The 25,153-nt window shown below is 36.9% G+C and overlaps 1 protein-coding gene across 7 annotated transcripts in view; it reads left to right on the top strand.

The window, feature by feature from the left end:
• The window catches only part of esrrga (estrogen-related receptor gamma a), a 241,352-nt gene that overhangs the window by 181,970 nt on the left and 34,229 nt on the right, over positions 1-25,153 (top strand). For 6 of the 7 annotated variants that reach the window (XM_041252714.1, XM_041252717.1, XM_041252715.1 and 3 more), the window contains exons 2-3: positions 4,028-4,443; positions 7,357-7,473. In XM_041252714.1, coding sequence (XP_041108648.1) covers positions 4,028-4,443; positions 7,357-7,473 — 533 coding nt within the window. Of the gene's footprint in view, positions 1-647; positions 856-4,027; positions 4,444-7,356; positions 7,474-25,153 lie in introns of those variants that run through there. The other variant, XM_041252719.1, reaches the window with a different exon arrangement.

Below are 25,153 nucleotides of genomic sequence, written 5' to 3'. Positions count from 1 at the left end.
CTCTGATTGGGTTCTGCTTTCAGAGCAGGTTTTTTTTTTTTTTTTTAAGTTGTATCCTTTACCCCACTTTTTTGCTGGCAAGGACAGCCCATTAATTTGTCAAAGATGGAGATGATTAACAGTAGCAGGTTTTGAAGCAACTTAATTCAGTTGCAGTACAAAATAGAACATTTTCAAAATGAGGGTGGGACAGAATCTGACCCAGAAATTAACCCATTCCCCTTTCATTATTGAATTCCATGTTGATTAATACTTTTATAGACAAGACTTCAAATTCCTCAGCGATGAGTACATTGAATTAATGAGGTGGGTCAAATTTGAACCTGAAGAAAAGCATAACACTGCAGTAGAACCCACCTGCCATAAAGATTCAGAATTATGAGCCATGTTCATCAACGCACCAGTTTGCACATGGCTTTATAAATACAGCATTTTCACAGGTTCTATAATAAGCACATTAAAAACACGGGTATTTAATTAACAAAGGTAGATAGTCTTTTAAAAAAAATATCGTATTTAATTTCCCTGTAGTAATTGCTTCCTATGGAATGTAGATAATAAAAGGGAAAAACTTTTTTGCCAGTTATTATTTTTATTATTTTTTCCCCAATTTAGTCGTGTCCAATTATTTGTAGGCTCAGCTCACCACTACCACCCCTGCGCTGACTCGGGAGGGGCGAAGAGGAACACACGCTGTCCTCCGAAGCGTGTGCCGTCAGCCACCCGCATCTTTACACGCTGCAGACTCACCATACAGTTCCCCAGAGCTACAGCGTCGGAGGACAACGCAGCTCTGGGCAGCTTACAGGCAAACCCGCAGGCGCCCGGCCAGACCACAGGGATCACTGGTGTGCGGTGAGCCGACAAACATTATATACAGTTAGATTACATCATTTTTAAATGTAATACATACTGATATTAGTCTATTGTGTTGTAAAAAAAAATAGTGCTGTAAATTTCAGAGATCACCCAGCATATTAAGTATTAACTATAAAAAGTATATTACAAATTCACAAGTATTGGTTTTTAACCTACATGTCAATTAGATAAAACAAATTCTGGAAAACCCAATAGTAGTATAGAGTACTTTTAAAAAACAGGGTTGGTAAAATGTAAAATGCAGTTTTAAAATGTAATTCATGTTTTACTTTCCTCATCTCTTAGGTAAGGATTTTTGAATAGCGGAACATTTTTTTTTTTTTTCTCTGCTTGACGACAATTATTATTTCCATTTATAAACCCTAACTAAATTTCAAAATTTTTCATACAAAAATTCTGCCTTAACGGCACACTGTGGGATTGGGCTTATTCAGCTCATCGAAACCAGATAAAATCATCACCTCTTAAATAGCCTCTTTTCTGTCAGAAAGGCTTTTTCTTTTCTTCTAAAATATAGGCTTTAGAATTTTACTCCTCTTAAAGCTAATGTGAATTTTAGTGCCTCTAATTTTAGATTGAAGTGCAGCCCAGAATAAAACCCACCATCTGACAATTGAATTTACAGATAGTTGTGAATATTGCAGGCTTGGATTAAGAGCAAGAGGAAGAGAATGAGAGGAAGAGAGAGAGCGAATAACTTTCAGATAAAGCCATAGTGTTTCCAATGGAGTAACTTAAAAGTTGTAAACAGGCCCAATAAATCCTCTTCTACTTGTAATGTTTTCTTCAGTCTGTACCTTGAATTATTCCGTATCCTCACTGTATTAACTCGCAACACAAGCTGATATTATTTTATTTTTCCTGTAGCCCTTTAAGACCCCACAAGTCTTAATATGCTTAAAGTCACCACAACACCAGTTTTCAGTGGGTCACTGAGGTGGCTTTCAACAGCAGATATAATGGGTACAGTGTTGTTGTGTATTTAGTCAAGAGCAGACTGCTGCATTACTGAGATGCATTCTGTGAAGAAGTCGGTAAGAAGAGCTTCACATAAATCGATTGATACTGGCTGAAAACATGAGAAACATCTGGCTGGAGTCAGCACATTTATACCCAGAGTTAGTGACTGTTTTATCAAGTTGCATGCATCTACTGAACAGATTGGTTAAAAAAAAAAAAAAAAAAAAACATTTGCTTTGTATTTCATTAATCATTGTGGAAAGATATGAGTCTTGTTAAAAATAATGAAAAACAACCTATGTATTTTGAGTTCTTTTTTTCTTGAAAAAGTCAAGGCAACAGCATAAAAGCTTGGTCTCGCTCTCTCTTTCTCTATCTCTCGCTCTGTGTCTGTCTCAAACCACAGGCAATCTTTACATTTCCCAGAAGAATATATCTTTTACTGGCTGTCTCAATTGAGAGCACAGTCTTTGTTTCCATTGGTTTTTCCTTAATTAAAAACCCTTAGTGTGGTCTCTGGAGCTTTTACCACCATTTTATTTATTTCTACACATTTTTCATTTAGCAAAATATAACAAAAAGAAATTAAAAAATTTACAATGCTTATTAGAACAGTCTATTTTAAGTAAAAGGGAGAAAGATTACTAATAACTCCACTCTAAGACTTTAGTGTACATGAGAGCAGTTACAGCAATTATACTTCAATAAGTGAAGTAGTCGTGTAAGTGCCTCTAAATTAAATGGAACTCACAGAGCACCGGTAAGTGAATGTGCGACCTGCTGAAATGTTGACTTGGGAAAAGTTTAATCCCTTCACTTTGCCCTTACTGCTTCTTGAGAGACAAGGGAGAGATATCTATTAATTACAGTGCTCATTAATACTGATGGCTCAGAGGGATGAACTAAAGCAAGGAGAAAAGGGGAAATAGAACAGATAGGTCAGGAGTGATTAATTTCAGATATTTACAATGGCAATGGGATATTCTTTTCTGATTCCACCATTTTTAACTGGCGCTGTTATTTTTTTAAATATATTTTTTATATGTAATCTACTTTGAAATTGATGAGTGTCCAGTAAGAATGATGAGGAATGCTGGACCCTGTAAAATTTTTGTTGACTGCCTCTCTGGGTGCGTGATAAAGCTCTGCCGTGGCCTTATGCTGATTACCTTCATGTAGAACAAGTCGATATTGACTTGTGAATGACTGATGATGGGTACTTTGCCCTTTCTTTTCCAGAGCGGCACTTAAGGTAGCTGTCTTTAACTCTTCAATTGACTAACATACACACTAATTTTCTTTGTACTGTAATTGTTTTTATTTATTTATTTTAAAATGTAAAGATCAATCCCTCAGGCACTGACCTTTACATGATCTTAGAACTCTGATTTACTGGATTTTATTGTATACTGTGTATATTTGTACCGGGATTTTAAAACTGTGGCATGATATTATATTAAATAATATATTGAATTGCTTCCATTTAGATATAAATAATAAATGTAATCTGTAAAATACAACTTTTCTTGGTAACAACAAAAGGTAAACTAGAAATATAGGATTCATTCAGTATAACACAGTATTTATTTATTTATTTATTTATTGTATATTATTATTATTATAATCTTTCATTGCTTCACCTCCTGTGTCTTTTTAGGGTTTACTTTAATGAACTGCGCTCACATTAGAACACTGTCCCAGTAAGCCTTGCATTTTGCTGTTAAATTAAAGTGGGGTGTATTCATTTGAGAGACAATATAGTTTCACATGACAACTAGAGGGCTTTTCAATAAGTGTGTACTAGTGTATGTCTTTCAAAGATGGTTGAAAAGGCTGAAAACAAATCTTTGAGACAGCTTGTTGGTGTTGCGAACTAGCCTCATATTCCCTGTGTTTTATTATTTGCAAACTTAATTTCCCGAGCAGGCTAATCATACAGCACACCTATATAGCACTATATTCAGGCTGTGCAGTTTGAGTTCCCTAAATTTGATGTTGTATTCAACTAACCAGCTTTTGTTTTTTGTTTTATGGGTTCCTACTACAAACTACTCCCTGGCAACACACTGCTGTTTTACTAAATAATAAACCTTTTTTTTAATGTCTTTTTTATTCTGTCTTATGTGGTTGTGATCTGCCTCTTTAATTTTCCTTTTCTCTCCTCCTCCCCACCTTTTTCTCTCCAAAGGCTCCTCTGCAGAATGTCAAGCAAGGATCGGCACATTGATTCGAACTGCCCCTCATACATCAAGACAGAACCCTCCAGCCCTGCCTCCCTCACAGACAGCATTAACCACCATAGCCCCGGTGGGTCTTCGGATGCCAGCGGCAGCTATAGCTCCACCATGAACGGGCACCAGAATGGGCTGGATTCGCCCACGCTTTACGGTCCAACGGCGGGCCTGGGGGCAAACGGAGCTGCCCGCAAGCGCTACGACGACTGCTCCAGCACCATCACAGAGGACTCGCAGACCAAGTGCGAGTACATGCTCAACTCCATGCCTAAGCGGCTGTGCCTCGTCTGCGGCGACATCGCGTCTGGCTACCACTATGGAGTGGCCTCCTGCGAAGCCTGCAAGGCTTTCTTCAAACGGACAATTCAAGGTTGGGTGCTTTTCTGTGTTAATCTGAGTCTTTTGCTTTCATTGCACCAGTAACCACACAAAACACTCCCCTCTGGTCTCATCTTGCTGTTGTTTACATGGGAAAAAAAATTAAAAAGTCACCAAGATCCTTGATGTGTGCACAGGTAGGGTTTTCATCCATGGTTTTCAAGGAGATTGCTTTAAAAAGTTAAATTAAATTAAATAGTAGTAATAATAATAAAAATAAAACATGTAGAACTAGCAGGACTAGACGGCTGGAGACATAAAGTCTTTGTGTCATTTTCAGCATTGTTCCTTTTCTTGATTCGCAGATCATGGGCTTTTAAAAGAGGCTAGAACACTGAACATGTCAGTGCTGTTTTGGGAGTCCTTTTCTCATGTTTTGGCATGTTCCACAAAACCTGAATCCATCATTATCCGATGTAATCATTCCTGAAATCCTGCTTCAGCTTTTCATTCTGCTTAATTACTCTAGGTGTGCTGCAATGCATAAAAGCTCCCACAGATAAAATTCAATATGAAGCGTTTATAAACACTTTTAGATATTTTCTTTACTTGTAAGAAAGCATTAGTAGTTACCTAGCATTATTGTTTTAAATGCTGATCAGTTGCACATTCAATACAGGTATTTACTCTATATTAACATAGTTAGATGTCTGCATTCTATGTGAACGCACACTTAATTTATATACCAGTCACAGGATAAATGCAGACACTTACACATTTCGTTAAATATGTTTTGGTAGACATATACCAAATTTCCCATATAATCTTGCTGACATGTTAAATCTAAATATCCAGGCTCCAAAATGTGTTTTTTTTTATAATTTTTTTTATTTTTTGGGGGTACAGGCTTTATAATTGGGTGCTCACATTTTTAATCAATGCAACCTGATCTGCAACATACTGACTATCATTGTCTGGTTACATTTCATCTGTCCTGGAAGAAAGAGGCTTACTTTCAAACTGTGAAACATACCTAATCCATAATAGTCACCTTTATTTAAAAACGATCCCACTGCAATCTCTAAACTACTGTACTGTACTACTTCAAATTGCATTTTAGACAGAGCACATATTAATGTAATGTGTTCCTGAGATTACCTTGTTATGGAATATTTGGCCTTCTTTAATGGATATGCATACTTTAAGTACTGTTTCCCAATGAATTAGTGGTCATCAGCATTTAGTCTCCAAGCATTCTCACTAATCTGCGTTTTAATGAGGAAACATCAGTTCAGAGAAGGGAAGTCAATATAAATCAGTGTTTACAAAGTCTGATTAACTCTGAAATATTTCATCAGCATCGAGGTCCCAAATGGACACAGTGTTAATTGCTTGAGCCTGCATGCTTTTCAGAGGGTCTCGGACAGACTCGGAAAGCTGTAAACATGAAATATCAATGTTACAATTATACCCATCTTGTTTCCCAAGACAATGTATAGTGTGTTGACTCCACCCTCTACCTCCTTACTCTAGAGAAGTATAAACAAAAAGCCATTTTCATTAAAGTATTATAGCACCTGAAAAGGTTTTAAAGTAGGGGAAACTATTGCACTTCAGTATAAACACTGGCTTTTTGTTTTTTTATAGTATTCTGGTCTATTGTCTATTTTTTAAGGTGGTGAAAAAATATACTTCCCTGGAACAGAACCCTGGGCCCTATTTTGCACTCTGAAGTGACAAGGCATGACATATTTAATTTACTAAGTTTTAAAAATGATGCTTAAATCACAGTTTTGTAATTACAGCTGTTTTCTAATGACATTTATTTTCATATTGCATGTTTCCAAATTGGGATATTTGACTTACCACAAGTATCAAATTCAAGTGAGGGATATGTTTAGTGCATTTAACTTAGTGTAAAAATCATCATGCATTTTTATAATTGAAAGGGATTCTCAAATCACTTTATTCATTATTATCAAACCTTTATCATGAAAAAACTGAAATGAAACTAGTAAGAAACAGTTTCAGGCTAATTATGAGCCCTTAAATGTATATCTGAGTTATTTTACTTTTGTTTGTATTGAGTGTGTTTTTTCTTTTCTGAAAAATCATGCTAATGACAATTTGGAGTAAAGAGCTTTCCGAATCCAGCCCAATACATTTTGACGCGTCAGTAAAAATCATAATATTGAATTAAACATAACTATTGACCAGTCTTAAGGACGAATGTAGTCATTGTTTGTTTAAAAGGATTACAATGTACACAACAATTATGTGAGACTGTGTGGGCTTGTGGTTAGAACACAGGGTGAGAGCCAGACATTGCTGGCTTAGAAATTTTCTTCAGGTGTAAAAATAGTTTAAAATCACACCTACAGTTTAAAATGTCAAAAACGTAAAAAGAGAAAATAAATCATGTGCTTTATGTACTATTGATGACCATACTAAAATGCTATGCCAGTCAGTAAATGTTGTGAAAATGTATACACCTGTTTATTCTGTCATTTAGTTAGAAGTTTTCTGAACTAATGCTGTTATAATACTCGAAACTTGTTCTGTTATAATACTCAGAATTTCAGTTTGCAAGATGTCCTAAAGCTATTATAATAACTTGAGTGCACTGTAGGAGTTTATAGATACATATAGTGAGAAATTAAAAGAAGAATATGGGTTATATTTTCAATCAACGGTGTCCTGATTTAAAGGACTATTGGCCATTAGTTCTGTGGTTTTATATAGCACATACAGTATATTACATAAATCATTGACTGGTAATTACTTGAAATGTACAACCAGATGTAAATGATGTCTCCTTATTAAGGCGAGAACAATTAACATTTTTTTAACCACTTATTTCATTACTTGGTAACATCGCTTGCCAGGTAAACTGCTTCTTTCAGTTTGTATTCCCTGACAGCTATTAAACACTCTCTTTTCCTTCTCTCTACATGCCTTGCCACAGGAAACATCGAGTACAGCTGCCCGGCAACCAGTGAGTGTGAAATCACAAAGCGCAGGCGCAAGTCCTGCCAGGCCTGTCGCTTCATGAAGTGTCTAAAAGTCGGCATGATGAAGGAAGGTAAGGAAAATAGTTTATTTTAATTTAATAACCCCCTTCAATCCCCAGCACACCGGAGTACCATACCCTGATGAGTGGGAGGGCGGAGAGAAAGCCAAGGTTGACATGCTGAAACAATCATATGCTGCCTTGTGAACTGTATATCACACTATACAAAAGTTTCTTTATAGCAGTTTACAAACTGAATTAAGAAAAAAAACCTGATACAGTATTTGTATTGTTCCTGTATTGGTATAGCCAACAGTGTAATGTGTTGCAAGTTGGTAGTGTTTTTAGTTGGAACAAGGCCTACACACTTCCAGTATGGAAAAAAGGGACCTATTGCAGCTTCAGGGGATTGTTTTACATAATCCATCATTAGAGGAGGAAAGGAGGCAACCATTTGCCTTAATTTTGTAGTTTACTTGGTCTCGTCTAATATTGCTTAAGCACCTCTCTCCTACATATTATATTGCCCCTTTTAAGATTCTGAATATTTTGTTCTGTTTAGTGAAGTCACAACAAGACACCTATGGCTAAACACTGCCCAAAAGAGTTAGGAACAACTGTGTATGAGTATTACTGCTACATAACACTGCAAGAAAATTAAAAGTTGTATCTGTAAGCTAAGTTTTGTAAAATAGTTTAATTTAATAGTTTGGTTAGCTAAAAACAAACTAGCAAGTTGTAGTTGTAACATTATAAGGTTGTCTATTAAATTGATTCTAATACTGCTACTTTTGAAAACCATAAAATAGGCCCTAGTCAAAAAGCTTTAGCTTTTGAGTTACAGTATTGAAATAAATATCGTTTTAAAACTGCCATTAAATGAAACTGTATACTGTATCAGTCTACTTGTAAATTAACAAAATAATTAAAAAGACAAAATGAGTTAGATACTAAAATGACCATACCCAGCTATAAACAGCTGTTCAAGTGAACTTCAATTCCACATGTGTGGTTTTATGATTAGAGGTTGCAATGCATAAAACTTAGTTAGGAAAAAGGCATAACAATGGTCTTGGTACAGTAACACATTCCCTGATATGGTACCATTGTACTGCAATTAACAGTGTGTATTGGTGCAAACCATTGTGAATACCACTGGTATGTAAAAATGTGTTGTTACTACTGTGATATCATTTTACCAATGACTAATATGTAAATGCCCTTTTGATACTAATGCAGTTGCCTCATTAGTCGCATTAGTACAAACCCATTGTTTTCCCGTTGAAGCAGTTGTAGACCAGTTTTTGGTCCCTTTTGCTTGAGCAGTGCATTTTTTCACTCATCCAGGATTTGGAATTTAATCATAAAATCTAATGAAACTTAACATACAAAAATAGTGTTATTCTACCATTGCTTCTTCAGTGTAAACAACTCCATGTTGTGTGCCTGTTTTCAAAACCCATGCATTTCGAGTACACATCTAAACAACGTGGATGCTGCCTGTAACTATACAGTAGCATTTGGTTATGCACCAGTTTAAGATGACAGGGCTGTAATTGATAAGAGGGGGTGGATGTGTATGGAGGGGGGGAGACAGGTCTGAAGGATGTTGTGGCGTGTTTGATATGGCACCTTCTCCCATGAGCTCCCAGACAAATAGCAGCCTTTTGTTCTAGCTCCCAGCCACCCATACACACATATATCAATATGGCACTGCCATTTGTTGTAGTGCTTGAATTTAGTCCTGTCCCGCTCTACATATGAATAAGGGTCATTTGGTAAATTGTTTCATCAATTTTCTTATTTTTAACATGCTCACACACACACATCACAGAGCCAGTGACCAAGCCTTGTGTCATGTACTCATTTGTACTGCCCAGCCAGCCTCTTGTTGAAACAAGTTCATTCGTATTTATCAACGCAAGTCATTACATGTTTTAACATGTTTTTTATAAGATGTTTTCTGTTGATTCCTCTTCCCCCTATATATTGTTACACAAAAGGTCCCCATTTAAAAACAAAACAAAATGTACTGTCTTCACCATCTTTGTGGGCTGCCTTCTGCAGCTGTCAATGTGTGTTAATTTTCAGTATGTTATCTAAAGCTGTAAATTTGTGACAGCAATACTACTCTATACAGATGGGTGGTTGTAAATAAGGAGGGGCAGATCTGGCTGAAATTTTGCCTGCCACCAAAAAAACTAAATATTCCAAAATCCGAGATGACATGGGAATCCTCAGCCCCCCCCCCCAGACCTACTGCAGCTTAACTGACAACATTCTGGGGTTTCCCTGCAACGATCCCAAATAATTAATGCAAAATTATATCAAAGGTCAGATCTTAATGCTGCCTGCTGAGAAAAGTTAAAAAATACACTCCACACATGCTAATATCCTTCAATGCCACCACTGATTTCAGAGTACTGTTTCTGCTACCAACTGGTTTAAATCCTTTTAAGTAGCCTTCAATTATCTCTTAAAAATGATAACACTCCTAGCAACAGCGTTCAATGGAATGTGGAAGTTAGTATCACTGTTATACCCATCAGTAAGAGACTACATGGATGATATTTACAGAAATCGTTGCTTGCTGGTGTTGTGGCAGTGCCTTTGTACAGTGGTCTCAGATTCCGACAGTAGCTGCTTAGCCAACTAGTTATGGCTGGAGACTTCTAGGAAGGAAATTGTGGTTTCCAATCTCAACTCAGCCTCTGACATGCTCCTGAAGACGAGGGCAAGCCACTTCTCTTTCTACCTCTGCCCACCCGGCTGTAAAATTCGATTTAGCCAGTTCCCCTCCCCCCCCCCCCCCCCCCCCCCCCTTCCCCCACAAGATGTGGCACCTCACTGGAGTCCAAGGTAAACATAGTCCTTTAGTGAAACCATTTGAACCAAAAATGACCACCAAGATGGGAGTGAATATTTTCTGTCAGTTCCTGCTAACCAGTTAGCAGCAGTTCCAATTATTTCTAACAGAAAACAGAAAACGTATTTGTCAAAAATACATTTTCTTGTATTTTTTATTAGAAACTGAATATGGGGCCAGCATTTTTTGATATTCTTCATTTCTTTAGCACAGACAGATGACATTGCTTCAGGAATGTAGTTTGTAATGTTAGCTTGTCAGAGCTGTGATTGACACAGTGATCTTAGAGTCCTGATCAGGAGCCATTGGTCTGTGACCAGAAACTCAGTTAAGATCAAAACATGTCACACAGTAAAGGGGGAGGGTTGTAGGAAATGTGGTAGGAATGTGTAAACTGTAAATATCATTAATATATTTTGTTGATTCCCAGGGAGTTTATTACTATATAACTTCTACCTCTTGAATCTATCCCAGGATAAAATAAAAAGGCACCAACCAGCTAATCTAACTGGAATGGTGCTCAATGGTTTAAGCTATAAGGAGGGCTGTTATTACTCACTCTTGTGTGACCCTCCATTTTGTAGACCACTTCAACTCTGTAGTCCAAGCTTCACTGAATGTGTTGAAAATGTGTTTCTGCTTACTTCTGAGGTATTACTTAAACCATTTTAGCAGACAGTTTTCTGTTCTCTATAGAAAACCTGTAGGAAGCAGCACCACCGTACCAATATAGTAGGGACCGTAGAACTGTGCCTATACTATAGCATGCATAGTTTGACTTGTCAAATTTAATCATACTATACAACTGGTATAGTTCACATTGCCTTCTGCTTGGACTGTACACTATTATAGTGATTCAGCAAGATATAAAACGAGGTTACTTAAAATAAACATTCCCAGACATTTGTTTGTTATTTGGGGATGAGAGCAGTTGTCAGTTTGGCAGAGGATGGTATTTTTGAGACATAATTTCTCAAGGAGGCAATTAAAACACCCCAGTTATTGAGGCTCGCTCTAACTCTACAGCCTAATGAAGGGAAGAATTTGGATGCAATCAGCAATGGCTTCTAAAGTTGGACTAGCCCTCTGGGGAGAGGCAGGCTGTCAGAGTATAATCGCAGCAGGGAGCTTGCTTCACACACACACACACACACAGACATGGGTACATGTGCGTAAACATATACAGTATAATGCAATTTACAGAGGAAGGTCTTTGTAAAGAAGCAGCATAGAATCCCCCTGCCAAACCCACTAAGGGAAGCTCCATCATTCCAATTCCTTTTTCCTGTTTTTAGGCAGCACTGGATGAATACCCTGGCTTGAGTCCAAAAACTGTGAACAGTCTACTGTAAAACACGCATTTATAAGCTGGTCGGATGTGGCTCTGTCTATTGGTGCTTGGCATATGATGAGACAGCAAGCTTACGAATTTAGCTTTCATTTGTTTTGCATTTTTAACCTTATACATACTGATCAGGTTCACCTGTGAAATTCTTCCGTTGTGTAAAGGGAATTTCCCTTATGTGACTGATTCATTGCTATGCCAGAATATAAAATACAAAAACTGCATCACTGTAGCTAGTCACTTTCTGTCATGATGGACAAGGCCGCAGATCTGAAAGACTTCAGAGGGTTCAAACTGGCTTCCGTTTGCATGAGGAACTGAAAAGCGCTGACTCTGTGGGTTATTCTGGAGAACATATTTGGCTCTAATGGCCCCACCAGAATAATTTAAACACCTTGGAGATGTCAAATCAGTGCAACCCTGGCTGCCCATGATGGCCCTACGCCCTATTGATGGTGTTACAGCAGGTGTATGATTTTTTTTTGTTCCCCTGCATAAACAAATAGAGAAGAGGCTAGGATTCACTGCAGGTTAGCTTGAATCTAGCTGCCAACAGAGGCCCACTGAGGGCACCTGTCTCGTCTCCACAGATTTTCTCTCTCTCTCTCTCTCTCTCTCTCTCTCTCTCTCTCTCTCTCTCTCTCTCTCTCTCTCTCTCTCTGCCTCTGTCTCTCTCTCCCTCTCTCCAATTCCTCTGACTAGGAGCATAAATCATCCTGCTGTCAGGAGTCTTTGCCTGCTGGATTATGCAATGCCTGCATTCATTTGGAGCCAATGAGAATAAAAAGCTTGGTGACAGTGCAGCGAATGGTTTGCATTCGGTTTGCCTTTGCCATCTGACTTTTTCTACTTTTTTTAAAATGAGGGAGCAGCATTGTTTAAAGTGGTTCCCTGAGGTATAGTATTAGTTAAGATGCAGCATCAGTTTTTGTATGTCCTAGTTTAGACTCATGCACTATCCCTTTTTTTCACTGTGGTTATCATGTTAGAAAAGCCTGTCTAGCTCATTGTTTAAAAAACAGTCTGTGCTTAACAAGCTCTTTTTTCTTTTTCTTGAGAAAATTCAACAACCCAATATCAAACAAGTAAACACTGTTTGTTAGTTTATTGGTACTGTTGGATAATGACTATTGTTGACAGAGCTTTGCTTTTCAAATTAAGACACAGTTACGCAAACATACACCTAGGCCTCTCTTGATTTTCATATTTATTTTGTTTTGAAACACAGCTTGAATTAGTGAGTCAGTACATTAAAATATATACAAGGGGTCATATTCATTAAGGTTTGACCGTCCATTGTGATAAACACTATTCAACATTAGTCTATGATAAACTGAGCTGGTTTTGTACTTTCACAAGAAAAGTTTTATTTTGTAGGGAATTTTCACTGCAGCCTTTTGTGTCGTTTGCCTTTTATAAAAGCCATCCCCTTTCAAACCTTCAATGTCTGTATCTTTCCTGTAGTTTATGAAAGGCAGTGACAAGCTAGTGATAAGACCAATGAAATACTGACAAAATCAGAAGGAAATCTCAATCTGATCTGAGTTGTGAAATTAACTTTAGTATTTGTGAAACACCTGCTACTTTATCTTTTTAAATGTGCTTTTTTTGACAATAACTGTGCAGTGGACATCGTGCTTACAAAGTGGGCTGTCATGGGACGATCTGAATACAGTGACAGCCTCATTATCATGTTGTAAATGACTGCCAGCTACGCTTGCTACTTTTGGACTGGACTGCCAATCATCTGTTCAAAAGATGAGAATTGAAATCATTTTTATGTAACCTGTACCATGACATATTGCATTTGTTATAATATTTCTTCAAGCGCAGTTGGACCTCGCTGATAGAAAACACTTTGTTAATAAGGACCTACTTACTGTATACACCTATGTAGGTACATGCCTATCAGCAATGCAATTGACATTAAACCTGTTTTAATTCAATTCATTAGGGTTTTCCTCCAGATGGACTCCAGTACACATCGCACAGCCTCCTATTCAGCACTTTAAAGGTCTAAGACATCTTAGGCTTTAGTGTGCCAAAAATGTATGTTGACCAAAGCATAATTAGCATTTTTGTTTAGGATATCCCCTCCAGCAACGCTGAAAATGGAACACATAATTGCAGCATTAACTAATCATAATTGCTGAAGTTCGAGAAGGAAAGGTCAAGTAGACTTACTATCTGACAATGAGGGTACATTAGACTTCAAGTTGGGTTACATCGAAGCAGAAGGCATGGCTTCAGAAGTGCTGAGAGTTCTTCTTTTTTTCCCGCCTGTGCTACAAAACAAAATGACATCTTCAGGCATTAAAATAACCAGTAGGGGATTGGTTCCCTTTGCTGAATTTAAATAAGGATGCAAGCTTGGACGGCAGCCAGTGGTGAATATTGCGAATGCTGTTGACGTTTTTCAGAACCACTTGTGGAAGGCAGAGGACAGCTGGAAGCATGTGATATCCCGCCTGCCAATCCTATCCCCGGAGACACTCCGAAAGGGTATGCGAATAGTCAGTGACACTTTACCCCTTAATTGCGGCAGAGCTTCCCATAAGACAGTGTATTGAACTGGTGACTATGCAACATGTTGTAGAGAGAGCTTTCCAGTGGCTGCCAACCTGGGGAGTCAGTGATTCCTGGAAACATGCTAACATTTGCTTTTGTAATTTTGCCAATTTACTGTAGGAGTCTTCAATACAGAAAAAGTGATATTTCTGACAGATCCACTCAACGGCACATGTGTTTACTCCTCCTTTTTTATGTTTAAGATTATGACCCCACTGTACAGGTGTTGAAGGAATGGGTCCTGTCAGTGGAGGGGAAGATGGTAGATAATGCAATTCCTTGTAAATGTAATACACTGTGTCATTCAGTTAAACTCTACAGACTTGTGTATTCATTTCATCACACACACCCCCTCTCACACTGTCCAAACAAGTTCATGGATTTATGTCCTCGCTTTCTCCTGTTTCCCCAGCCTCCAGCAATCCTCTGTTTGGCTCTGTGGTTTCAAAACATTAGGGCGACAAAACAACAATAGCGTCAGCTCTCTTCACTTTCCTCCTCTCCACAGTACATGACCAGACCACCTCCAGCCAGGGATCTCCCGCTGTTCCACACAGTCCCCTTATGTACCCCAGGCCACGCCTCTGTCAGTCTGTCACAGCCAACTGCTACTCAGTTATACTTGTGACCTAACCCGGTTTTGATATCAGCCGTATCAAGGGGGGTGCGAGCAGTGCGGCCGCACAGGGCACTGACCTGAGGGGGGTGCTAATTGGCTGACGAATAATACAGCCAAATAAAAAAAACACATGTGGTTCGGGTTACCCAACCGACCCTATTTTTTCCATTCAGCCCTAAATATTTTTTGCAAATAACGGGCTACACTTTTTGCTATCAATCTGAAAAACTAACCTTGGTGCGCGGCCACGTTTTCACTCATGTGATTTACCAGCAGCCACGTAGCAAACAGTATCTTCAGTTTCTATAAAATGTTGGGGTCTGAGCAGCACGGCTGCAGCATATACCGCCAAGTAGTTGTTTTGCATTGTTGTTTGAAAAATGCGATCACATACCAGAAAAAATAATTCTAACCAGTGTTTTTTACACTCCATCTTCATTTTTGTTTATCTTGAATAATAGATATTTCTCACCAATACTTTTAATGTTCCTGACACATTTTTTCCCCTTGTACTGCATCTGTGTGTGCTCTCTGGCTAAACAGTAGCCTACTGAAATTGACAAGCAGCATCTGGAACTGAAATTGACGTGGCAACTGCTTTTTAAAGGGCGATTGCATTTTAAAAAAAAAAAAAATGTTATCACATAACATGTGTTGATTCAGTTATGACATTTCTAAAATAAACTAAGTGAAAATTGTACAATAGCTGACCCTTTTTGTTTTCCTTCCAAAACTGACAAACTAAACACTATCCCACAAATTGATGAAAGACAGCATACAAGAGACACTGCCGTTCTCATCGATCCTGCGTTCCTAGCAAGATCTCTCGATTTGCTGAAAATAATTGTAGAAGCTTATAATACAAAGTGAAAATTGTTTAACACCATATCAGTGTTTAAAGACACCATACACCTGTTTTTACTAGGCTGTAATATAAAGCCTTATTTTCCTTATTTTATTGCATACATTTTGTCGTGTTCATTTTTTTTTTTTTTTTTTGTGACTTAGCTATTTTGTCTGATTTTAATTTATTTGTATCATTGTGTTTAATTGTATGCATTTTGTTGCTTATTTCTTATTTCTGTGATGTCTCAATGGTCTTTATAAGTTTTATCGTAGAAGAGCTTTTGGATACTATATTGTATATAAAAAGGGCACAAGTGTTAGGCTAGTATTGCCCATTTTTTATGCTTTTGTTTTTATTTGTGCCCTACAGTTTCATGGTCTTTCTATTGCAGCTTAGCATGCAGCAGTGGACGTATGCTATTAGTGTATAGGCTATATTGTCGTCATTTTGAGGACTTGTCTTATTTGAAAGAACTGAAAGAGTTCCTTTGCTGTATTGTATTGTGTGCTGTCAAAGGACAGTGTGCCATTTTGAGAGATGTCTTGCAGTGTTGATACCAAGCTGTTTCTATTTTGTGGGCAGAATATCCTCCAGTTTTAAGTAATTATTGTCTAATCCACATTTTTAAACCAGACATTTAGTGTATGTAAAACACATTTTTTTTATTTTTTATTTGAAATGCTTAAACATTTTTGGGGGGACCAGTTAGGAGTGAACAGTCAGATTGTTTTCCAAATGGTTTCCTGTGGACACTTTGTACCGAAACGTTGGCTAATAAAATAAAATAATTTTATTTTAACGGGATTGCTTTTTGAGTGTGCGGTTTATTTTCTTTTTTAAAATTTACATCCAACATTAACTTTTTTGAAAATCCGGTATTGATCCAAATATAGCCCTGCAGCCAAATAATATTTCTCAACAACAGGCAAGGATAGGTCTCCTGGTGTAGAGAGTGAGAGTCTCATTTTCTTTATTCTGGGCTGAGAACCTTCCATAGAAAATCTATACTACTATTAATTATAAATGTTATACAGATTACCGGTAGCCTGAAACTTAGTTCCAGTCTTCACATAATATAATTATTTACCTAAAAAAAAAGCATTTTCCAATCCAACTAACAGTATGATTGCGGTCAGCAGTGTACTTATTGTTACCTTAATCCATGTATCTTATATTTTATGTCACTGTAGTTTAAGTAAACTTAGCAGGAGACATCATCATTCTAAACACCATGTTTTTAGTAATAAAACACATAGAATAAACTGGAAACTCATTTATTATAACTTATGTATTACAATTCAGTAGTTAATTAAAAGCACAACAAGTTCATCCAGAGCTCCACAGACCATTGTAAAGTCTAATTTTGGCTGTCTGTTTAAGAGCCAAGATAACAGTAATCTGTGAACAACAAGGGCTGGCTGGCAGCAGAGTAGAAGACTAGCATTCCTGCAGTCGGAACGCTGTCACACAACACAGATAGCATGCGGTCATCTCTGAACATTTGCATTCATCTGACTTCTGTTCTTCTGGGAATATGTGTCATCCTGATGTTGTTACAGTGGGGTGCTTTTAAAAGAGCAGTCCAGGGTTTTACATTTTTATTCAACAGCTAATGGAAATTATCTTTTAAAAAGAAAAGGTCTCTCTAATTCTGTATAGTAACAGTGGTTGAAATGGAGGATATGCTGTAATATGATTGTTAATACTGTTTTATTAATTTTTTAAATGTGTGCATTATTTGTAATTAATGTTTTAATATAATTTACATAAGAAAGTTTAAAAACGAGAGGAGGCCATTCGGCCCATCTAGCTCATTTGGCTGTTCTTAGCTTATTGATCCCAGAATCTCATCAAGCAGCCTGATGGATCCCATGGTGTCAGCTTCAACAACATTACTGGGGAGTTGATTCCAGACTCCCACAATTCTCTGTCTAAAAAAGTGCCTCCTATTTTCTGTTCTGAATGCCCCTTTATCCAATCTCCATTTGTGACCACTAGTCCTTGTTTCTTTTTTCAGGTCGAAGAATCCCTAGAGTCGACATTGTCAATACCTTTTAGAATTTTGAATGCTTTTTCAAGACTGAATAGATTCAGTTCTTTTAGCCTGTCTGGATATGACGTGCCTTTTAAACCTGGAATAATTGTGGTCGCTCTTCTTTGCACTTTCTAATATCCTTTTGGTAGCGAGGTGACCAGAACTGAACACAATATTCTAGATGAGGTCTTACTAATGGGTACATGTAACTTTTTATTAAGCAAACAGAACACCAGCTTAACAAAAAACATTTAGCTACAGCTGATGCCTCATGATGAACTCCTAACAAGTCAGACCTTTGAACTGCAGTGGTGTGCTTGGTTAAACTGAATTTGTGACACCCACCCACTGCCCTGCATTTCAGTGAGACCCTGCCTTTAATAGGCAATACAAGAAGAGCAGAACAATAAAGTGCTGACAGGTTCCAAATCCTGGCCTGACTAAAAGGTAAATCGACACAGCGAAGTACCGGACAGCTTCCAAACTGATCATGCCAGATATGGATGCAGGGATCTAGCTGGGCTTTTCCATTTACTGGATGATCCATCAGCACAAGTGGGAGCAAGCTGCACCTGGAAGAAATGTTCTACCTGCTGCTGGCACAGTTATTTTTTAGACTTGCATCCGCCTGCATATTTACAGCCTAACCTTTTTTCCCTGCTGGTTCAATTAGGCTACCATAGGGCCCATTTATTTATTTTTACAATAAAAAAGTATATGTAATATTAACTCTGTTAGAAACAGACCCGTTTCGAGGTTTCACTACATTAAAAAAAAAAAATACACACACATACATTTTGGTAGTTTTTAAATATTTCTCTTTCTATTGATATTTTGATTATATGATATATTTTAGGTCTTTTGAATGTCTTAACATTCTCAGATGCCTCAATAAAACCCTAAGTTTCCATTGTTGTCTTACTGGATGAATGTCATATTCAAACTAGAAACTAATATTGTGCTTGAAACTATTGCATTTTTAAAATAGCTTGATAAATGTATCTAATATAGGAACACTTTTAACTAGCAGGAGATATGGGTATTTAACTAAACCAGAACTGATTAGTGAATGGGGGAAGAGAGTTAAGGGAGGGGAAGTGTGTGTTAATGGTGTTTTACAGCTCACTAAGCATGTTTATCTAGGTTTGAGATTGCAAATTTCCTTAAGGAAATAAGTGATATTTTCCCCACACATATCACTGTCTGTCATTTAGAAAATAAAAGAATAATAATGAGCAAGGTCTTCGTTCCAGGAAGTAATCAACCAGTTAAATCAACGCTAAAGCAGACATAACCACTTAATGATGTACTTTTGCTCCAAAGCAAATTAAACATTTTATACCTGTTACAGAAAGACAATCTTCTTTCTACCGTAACTCATATCATTGCAAGTCAGAACTGACTTATATTGACATAGAGGTAAGCAGTACAGCTTTAAATATCCTGAATCCAGCGAGTTAAGTTGGCTTTTAGCGTAAGTGAAAATCATACTTACGAAATCTTTGGCAATGATAATTTATTGGAGGGAGCGGGCTAAGAGCACAGTTGTAATTTTATTTATCACATTTTTGAGGAAGCTGAAAAACTTGAGAAAATAGCATTTGTAATTCTTTGGCTCAGTCGTGTAACCCATAAACACCATTAAGGGTAACCACTTTTTAATGTAATTCATGGAAGCAAACTGACTGCACTTTCTTATGTGGACTAGACTCTGCCGCAATCACTGTATTCAAATGTCAAAAAAGAGAGAGAGGGTGCCACATCAGGTCACAAATTATGTTGTACTTTGACAGATTGTAGCCTTGCTTTACAAGAGCAGTAACATCTCATTTGTCACTTCTTGATCTGTAAGTGCGGCAACGGGAACGGAAGGCTCTCCATCTCCACCGCAATTTAATCGCTCTGAGGCCGACGGCAGCCGACAGCCACCTGCCCACAGACTGCAATACTGATCTGTTTTAATTTAATCGGCTGTCTGTTGGCATGAAAGCATAAATCTTCTCTCTTTGATACTGGGGAGCTGACCGCACGCTTTCTATTTTTTTTCTTTTACATTCCAGGTATAAACACAAGCTTTGCACACCTAACCCAAAGCAGGTTGAAGGTTTGGTTGCTCGACCCATTTTGATTATAACAGGTCCCTCAGTGACTCACTTCTTTGACTCATCATTGTGATTGAAATCTGCACAGCTTTTCATGTTTTGAACTGCGTGTACCTGCAAAGAGCAGACGGTACCATCTGCATGCAGGGACTAACATGTCAGCTGTTTTCTGTATAATGCGAGCTAATGTTTTGTGCTGTTTGAACTTCAAAACAAACGTTAATAGGGAAACATAAAGGCACTATGTTATTGCTACGAAAATGCTCCAGTCAAAACAGAGGGAGTTAATATTTCTCCTGTAGGATTGTAATACAATCTAATTTATTAATGTGCCATTAAGCTGGTATATTTGTATTAATGTTTGTTAAACACACACACACATATTGTTCTCTGTTGTATTTAAAAGTGAACATTTATGTCTTTTTTGTCTACACATAACAAGGTCTATTTAATATGGTCCTTGGTAAACAGTGTTTTTATTTCCTTTCAAAAAAAGAAATGGCAATAAAATACAACATTTAATAGACAGAGAAGGTTTGATCATATGTAGGCGTGCAGGTGGATCCCTTTAGAAAAAAAATCAAGATGTACTGCCATTTAAAAAGACACAGTGTTACTTTAAACAAGTTAACTAAACATGGTTTGGTGGTAAGTGCAAACTGATTTAGTCCATTGTACGTATTTAATTCTCTATTAGTTTCTCACATTTACTACTCAGGCTGGGCTGGGCCTTCTGTAAATTCAATTAAATACTGAGCATTGTCTAAACATATCACCCTGCCAATCAGTCATCTCGGCTGCTGTTAAGAACCCTCTTGTATTATTGAATTTACAATGGGGAGTCTCTGCAGGAGCAGCTATAACATCTGTGATTTCACTTAAAATAAAAGAAACAAAAGTAAGTCTAATACTAAGCAGTATAACTCAGCCAATTATTATAAATCCCCTAATATATTTTGTTCTGGAAAGTTCTTGCACAGTTTTAAGAGAGCCATGCTGTTGTTTTACAGTTTCATTATTGTTACCACAAGTAAAGAAAACATAGGACTTCCTATAAATGTGTTGTCTTTGAAATATCCGGTTCTTTTTGTAAAAATACCTCCTCAGTTCATGTTAATGTTATTTCAATATTAATTTACACACAAAATGATACACACAGACTTCTGTTTCATGCATATGCGGCAGTCAAGTTCCATTACAATTAATTAATTGTAAATTATAGTACACGCTTTTTAAACTTTGTATCAACAGCTTTAAGCATAGAATTATTTTATTTTTTGCCGGATAATTAGTCAGCTAAAAACAAGTTTTTCATATTTTGTTTTAACAAACACACCTGTGTATACTGTGACAGAATGCTTAATATTTTCTGTTGTATCCGTGAGCAGAGAGTTACCCAATTTGATTTTTAACCTTAATGAAATTATACAAAAAAAAATGGCTTTCAGCATTTATTGAAACATATCTTCACTGCTGTATTATTAGTTGTTTGGAGAGTCATCCAGTCATATTTATATCTTTTTTGTACACCTATATCAGTCTGTTTTGAATTAACATACAGATAGTTTGCTAAAACATCCACAACAAAGAATGTTCTTCCTATTTCCCAGCATAATGTGCTTTTGAAATGCACCTTTATAATCTTACAAAACACAGTCAAGATAATACTTTATATGGCATACTCAAACTTCCCTGTTAGATGCTGTGTTTCATTACAAAGTCAGAAATCAGCTCATCTAATGATGTTGCAGCAGCATTTCTTTGCAATTTATGGAAATTGAAAATGTTTCTATTGGAGTTTAGAATTAGTAATTGCCTAATGTACCATTGTAAACGTCATGAGTCACAGGCACCAAAAGTGCATTTTCAGGACTTCTTATGCTTAAAGTGCATTTCTCATACAGAGTTAACTCTTTGAAAGTCACAAAATGCAAAATGTTTTTGCATGAGAAGCTGAGAAATGTTCTTTCAAGTTTCCAAAAAAACATTTACTAAAATGGCACATGTGTATTTGTATTTAAATTCTGTTGTCAAGAATTTGATATTGGATCAATATGTTTTATTCAAAGAGGGCCTAATGCATTACAGTCATGAATATTCATTAAGCACTAGGTAATATACTTAAATCAGATCAAGGCCGTAGCCAGCTATGAGGCACTAGAGGCACGGGCCTTGGTTAAAATTTTACAAATAATTTTTATTTATACTTTCTTACACGTTGCTTAGCCTCAGTGCATGAGCAAGTGCCTCATTAATTTTTCATGGCTGTCTACTGTCCTGCAGATGTATAACTTTTTATGTGGTCAGCAAATGTAATACCAAAGTAAACAAATGTAGCTAGTAGAGTTGCCTAACTCTACCAGCTAGCACAGAAAACATTGATTGTGTTGTGCTGCAGTAGGACTATGTGGACTACTTTGTGTCAGGCAAGTCCAGAGAAAAGAAGCATGATAACCAGGGATCATAATTTTTTTAATAAAAATCTGCGTTATTCCGCAATTAAAATAAATGGCTCAAATTTAGTTGCCCCCCCCATCCTCGTCCCTGTCCCTGTCTCCCCACAAGCATGTTTACGTAAATTTAAGGCAAAATTGCCTGTGTTGATGATTATATATGATAAGTATATTGATTTGGTTATGAAAAAAACAAAAAAAGCCTCACATGTAATGCTAAAAAGCTGTGTTTGTATGCCTTATTCCACTGCAAACAGATTCCTAACTGACTTCCAAGTGCTCACCTGACCGTAGTCCATAAAAGAGGATTCAGCATCATTTCTTAATTCAAAATTATAATTTACATGGATCAATTTGTCCATTAAGTGAGCAATTGATTTGCCAGCAGTGCATTTATATATCATTAAAGGCAGTGATATTATCTTTTGGGTGCCAAAATGTAAATCATTTCAATTTGTCAACATTAGACAATAGATGAGCACTGACTGCAGCATTGAATACTTTTTTTACTTTAGTTTATTTTGTATTTTACTTAAATTTAGACACATCATTCTTGATAGTCTGTCATTGTACTTGACAAAGGAGTAAGTTTGGATCTTCTAACGCTAGTGACACAATAATTAAAGCACAAGACTAAGTGAAGGCCTTGTGCAGGGAGCCCTCTTGGGACTTCATTGTTAACAATGTGTACACCAGCCCCCCTTCCCTTTTAGATAAGCAGTGAAGCCCAAACACATTTCATTACTATCACAAGCTTCTCGTGGTCATCTTTTAATATTTCAAAGGATAATTTGTTAACTGGAAGTGGTCACTTTTTTTCTTGGTCTTTGGAAATATAATTTTCAGTTTTTAATTTGATTCATTTAGATTACATCATTAGTCAGGGATGAAACTGAGTTAATTTTCTGGAGAATAAATTAGCTTTTTAAGGCCAGGCTTTATTAAGTGCAGTCTTTGTAAGAAAGACCCAAAGATGGGAAATGTGACGACTAATGTTCTTTTGAAAGCTGTTGTTACTCAAGCCTTTGCTTGATATATTCACGCCATCCTCTTTATGTACACTAGCAAGTAGTAGAATGGGTAGCCACAATGTATCCTCCCCCAGAACCACAACTATATTACTGGATTTTAGGTGGTTAAATCATGTATTTGCGCATGTAATGCTTTGTATTCTATAGCAATGTAATTGGCATGTAAGCCTTCTAGTGGTGTGGCAGCTTTTGAACATAAGCCATTCCAGGACCTTACAATTACTATTTCCAATTTTTTTTAATTATTAACATGTCTTGGGGCCCATAGGCACAGATAATTATTTCCCTCTAGACACATCAGACACAGATAGTCACTTCATAATGGATTTTGCAGTATCTGCCAAATTTGAAAGTCAGTAAATACAGCTTACTAAAAGGTAAAGAAGCTGAAACCTGGAAATGTAATGACATTTTGTATTCCTGATAGATGACTGTATGCAGAAGGAAGAACTTGATAGACTTGTTGAGGTTTTGCTGTCAGTCAAGATTTGAATCCTGGCGCCTCAACACTCACACATTCACAGAGGTTTTGAATCTGTAACTTTTAATTTGAATGTAAGGGTGTGAGGTTTGTTTTTCATAAAAATCCAATGTTAAAAGCATTGCTAGGTTGCTCAGTTTTATAATACAGAACATTTAAATTTTAAACCTGAGTTTGAAGGGTCCAAGGTCTGGTTTCTGACATTATCAGTGCTCAGGCAATAACACTCTCAGTGAAACAGTGTTGTTCTGCCCTCCTTATGTTATGTTGCGCATTCTTTTTATGGATGAGTTTTATTCCATTCAATAAAACACAAAACAGCCGTGGCACACCTCAGTGTTAATTCCAAGCAATGGCATTAAACTTGAATATCATATCACCACAAAAATGAAAAGTGTGGATAACAATGCAATTCATAGCCATACATCAAAAATAGCTTTAACAGTCTCTGTTCCCCAATGGGCTAATGATTACTTAATCAATTCTAATGAAATTCATGCTGTGGTCACCCTGATAACATAGTTGACTTCCCTGCAATGACTGACCATTCCTGACCATTAGTGAGCTCAGTTATTAGTCATAGCAGTCATTTATTCAGCCTCTTCCTTGGCATAAAAAGAGCAGTGACTTTGTAATCTGGATAAAGACATTGCTTCTCCAAGTGAGTTCCTGATCTGAATGAGTCCTGGGATTTGGACTTCAACCTCTTAAGGCCAGGGGTTAAACACAGTATTTATTGAGTCTAACATAGCATATTATGTTATTAATATAGCATATTCTCACCTCTCTCCTACTTACTTTAAAGACACTTCCTGCAATTTGTGTTCTGATATATCTGTCATTTAATCACCCAAAGTGATTTATAGCAAATGTGTCTCAATAGTTGGGTAAAGAATGGAAACCGTGAAGGAAAAGTAAACCAAACAAAGAATACTTAATCAATTAAGATAGAGGTCTTTATTACCATTTACAGTAATTAATAGCACTTCTCATCTGGTTATCATGCATGCATTCAAGCATTTCTGTCCTTCATTCATATTATAAAAAAAAATATATATACAAAACTGATTAAGTCAAAGTTTGTTTTTCATGTTTTTTTTTTTGCTAATGCTCGCACATTGTGTATCACAAAATGACACAAAAAGCAAAAAAAGTCCAAAGCAGAGATTTATTTAATCTTATTCACACTCACATGTGCAAATAAAAAAAGTGAATAAAGTGCTCTCAAAAGAAGTATTGACTGGGAAAAAGGTTTAGTGCTTTACATGCTACTGCATTGGGGGGGGGGGGGCACTGGCCATTGCCCACAGTCGTTAAAGCAGAGACAGTGTTATTCGTCAAAGAAGTCATGTCTGTTTAGTCAATGGTGGTCAGAAGATTTTCATGAAATGCAAATCTGGATCTA

The sequence above is a fragment of the Polyodon spathula genome, chromosome 6, assembly GCF_017654505.1.
Source record: "Polyodon spathula isolate WHYD16114869_AA chromosome 6, ASM1765450v1, whole genome shotgun sequence".
NCBI lineage: Eukaryota > Metazoa > Chordata > Actinopteri > Acipenseriformes > Polyodontidae > Polyodon > Polyodon spathula.
This window is presented reverse-complemented; position numbering and strand designations above follow the sequence as displayed.